This window comes from Arachis ipaensis, chromosome B07 (genome assembly GCF_000816755.2).
Source record: "Arachis ipaensis cultivar K30076 chromosome B07, Araip1.1, whole genome shotgun sequence".
Taxonomy (NCBI): domain Eukaryota; kingdom Viridiplantae; phylum Streptophyta; class Magnoliopsida; order Fabales; family Fabaceae; genus Arachis; species Arachis ipaensis.
This window is the reverse complement of record NC_029791.2, coordinates 13,726,478-13,728,592: the sequence shown is the minus strand read 5'-3', so window position 1 is coordinate 13,728,592 and position 2,115 is coordinate 13,726,478. Positions and strand designations below refer to the sequence as shown.

Sequence of the window (2,115 nt, the reverse complement as noted above, 5' to 3'; positions counted from 1 at the left end):
ATAACAAAAAAATTATAAAATATCAAATATGTAATTTTATATAACAAATTTTATATAACAAATTATAGATGTTTCAGATAAAAGAGAACATAACTAACGAAGTGATTAGGCCACGACCGATTTTATGGGATAACGACAAAATACCACAACAGTTAAGTCACCAAAAAAACTGATTTATTGGCTGTACGGTAACATGAATTTAAATTAAGTTGATGCTAAGGTAATTTTTCACAGGAATGCATGTTAACCTATTAACCTCTCTGCTTAAATGAAACTTGATAGTTTGTTGGGTTTCGTACACCTTATATGAAAACGTAAACCTCAATAGTTGATTGCTAATTTTCCAGTTTTTACTGAGATATACTTTGCCTGACATGTTTGTTGTGTTTCCAAATAATGTTGAACTCATCTATTATTACCTGTTTGTCAAAGACTTGATCTGCTTCCTTTCAGAAAACTCAAGTACTTAAATCATTGGGTCTAACAACATAATTCTCTCATCCTAATCCTCAATCATAGAAACAAAGAGCACAAAACTCTACAAACACAGCCAAATAAAATCAGAAACAATCCAACTTCATCGTTTTTCTTCCTTTTCTCTTTCCCATACCTTCACAAATTGAACCTGGATTCAAACAAAGATGGGCAAGGCCAAAAGAGCTTAGGACGCTTGAACTTACATGTTTCCAAGCTGAAAGCACGAACCCTGTGACGAGAGTACAAGTAGATGCAATTTGCTTCGCAGCCATGGTAGTCTTCAACACTGAGAGAAAAACTGCAGCTTGCACCCAACACAAAAACCACGTTACCCAAGTTCTCCGCATTGAGCCACCCATGATCCATATCAAGCTTGTAAACCTTGATAGCCTTATTATTCTCATCATAATATTCTTTCTTTTCAATGTCAGTATCAATATCAACCAAATAGAGGCTCCCATTACAATCCACCAACCGCTTCTTCTTCTTTGCCTGAAAATCGCAAAGGATTGGACTGAACTGAACCAGCTTCAGGGTCGAACAATCGACCCAGAAGATGGTTCCACACTTGTCCACAGCATAGAGCTGCCCATTGCGGAGGATGACATCATCAAAACTAGAATTCCCTGCGTCTAGGGAAGTCCAACCCTCATCTTCATCAATTCTTGAAACCGACAGCCTCCCACTGCTGTAGAGTGCAAAAACCATGCGTGATGACTCATCAAAAGTTTGGGAAGTTGAATTCGGAAACAATATTGCTTTAACAAGATCAAAAGGCGTGAAAGAAGTGGACCCGGAATCGCCTTCTTGACGAGTAACGAACTGTGTGAGCGCATAGGCTTCAAATAACTCAACCAAGCGGAAGTTGCAGAGGTTGAGGAGCTTTGGTGGAGTTTTACAGTCATATGGGTGTGTAACCGTTTCTGAGAGTGGTTGGTCGGTGAATGGATCCAAGAGCTGAACTGGATTGGATGTGGAATTTCCGACCATGATGATCCAACCCTTCTCAGAAGAAGATGAAATTGAAGATGGTTGGTAGTGGAGACGGTAGAAGATTGAGGTTTGTGTGACCGTGAAATTGGACCAACGGATGGAGATCCGTTGACCAAAGATGGTGTGAGAGAGAGGAGGAGGAAGGGGAGGAGGAATGGCGGAGCGCCATGAGGTGCAGGTGGCGCGGATGCGGAGGATGTGGATGGTGACGGAGTGGAGGTGGTGGTTGGCTATGAGTGACAACAATTCCTTTGGAAGATTGGACCACTGCCCTGCCACTGTCTTTTCTATTGTGGCCATGAAAGAGTGATAAAGAAGGAGAATCTCCAATTATGTTGAGATTATCTGCAATTATGTTAGATGAACCGCAATTTGGGGTCAACGTATATAAGTCAACAGAGACATGACTTTTTGAGTTCTGAGTTTTGCGCCAGAAACACGCAAAGGTAGATAGATGAGCGAGCTAACTGACAAAATCATAATTCGTATTCATCGTTACCATTTTCCAAAGCAAATTACTTAGTTTTGTTTTCTTTTTGAAAATTTATGAGTTTATTAATCATGACATTTTAATTTTTTGAAGATTTATCTGATACTTTCTTTTAAGATTTATAAATTTATTAAAAAATTTACCAATGATAAGAT

General features: G+C 39.1%; 1 protein-coding gene across 1 annotated transcript; it reads right to left on the bottom strand.

The window, feature by feature from the left end:
* Positions 332-2,035, bottom strand: LOC107609962 (F-box protein At2g26160). The gene has a single exon (XM_016312026.2). It carries the CDS (start codon positions 1,768-1,770, stop codon positions 613-615), a length of 1,158 nt encoding a protein of 385 aa, XP_016167512.1. The 5' UTR covers positions 1,771-2,035; the 3' UTR covers positions 332-612.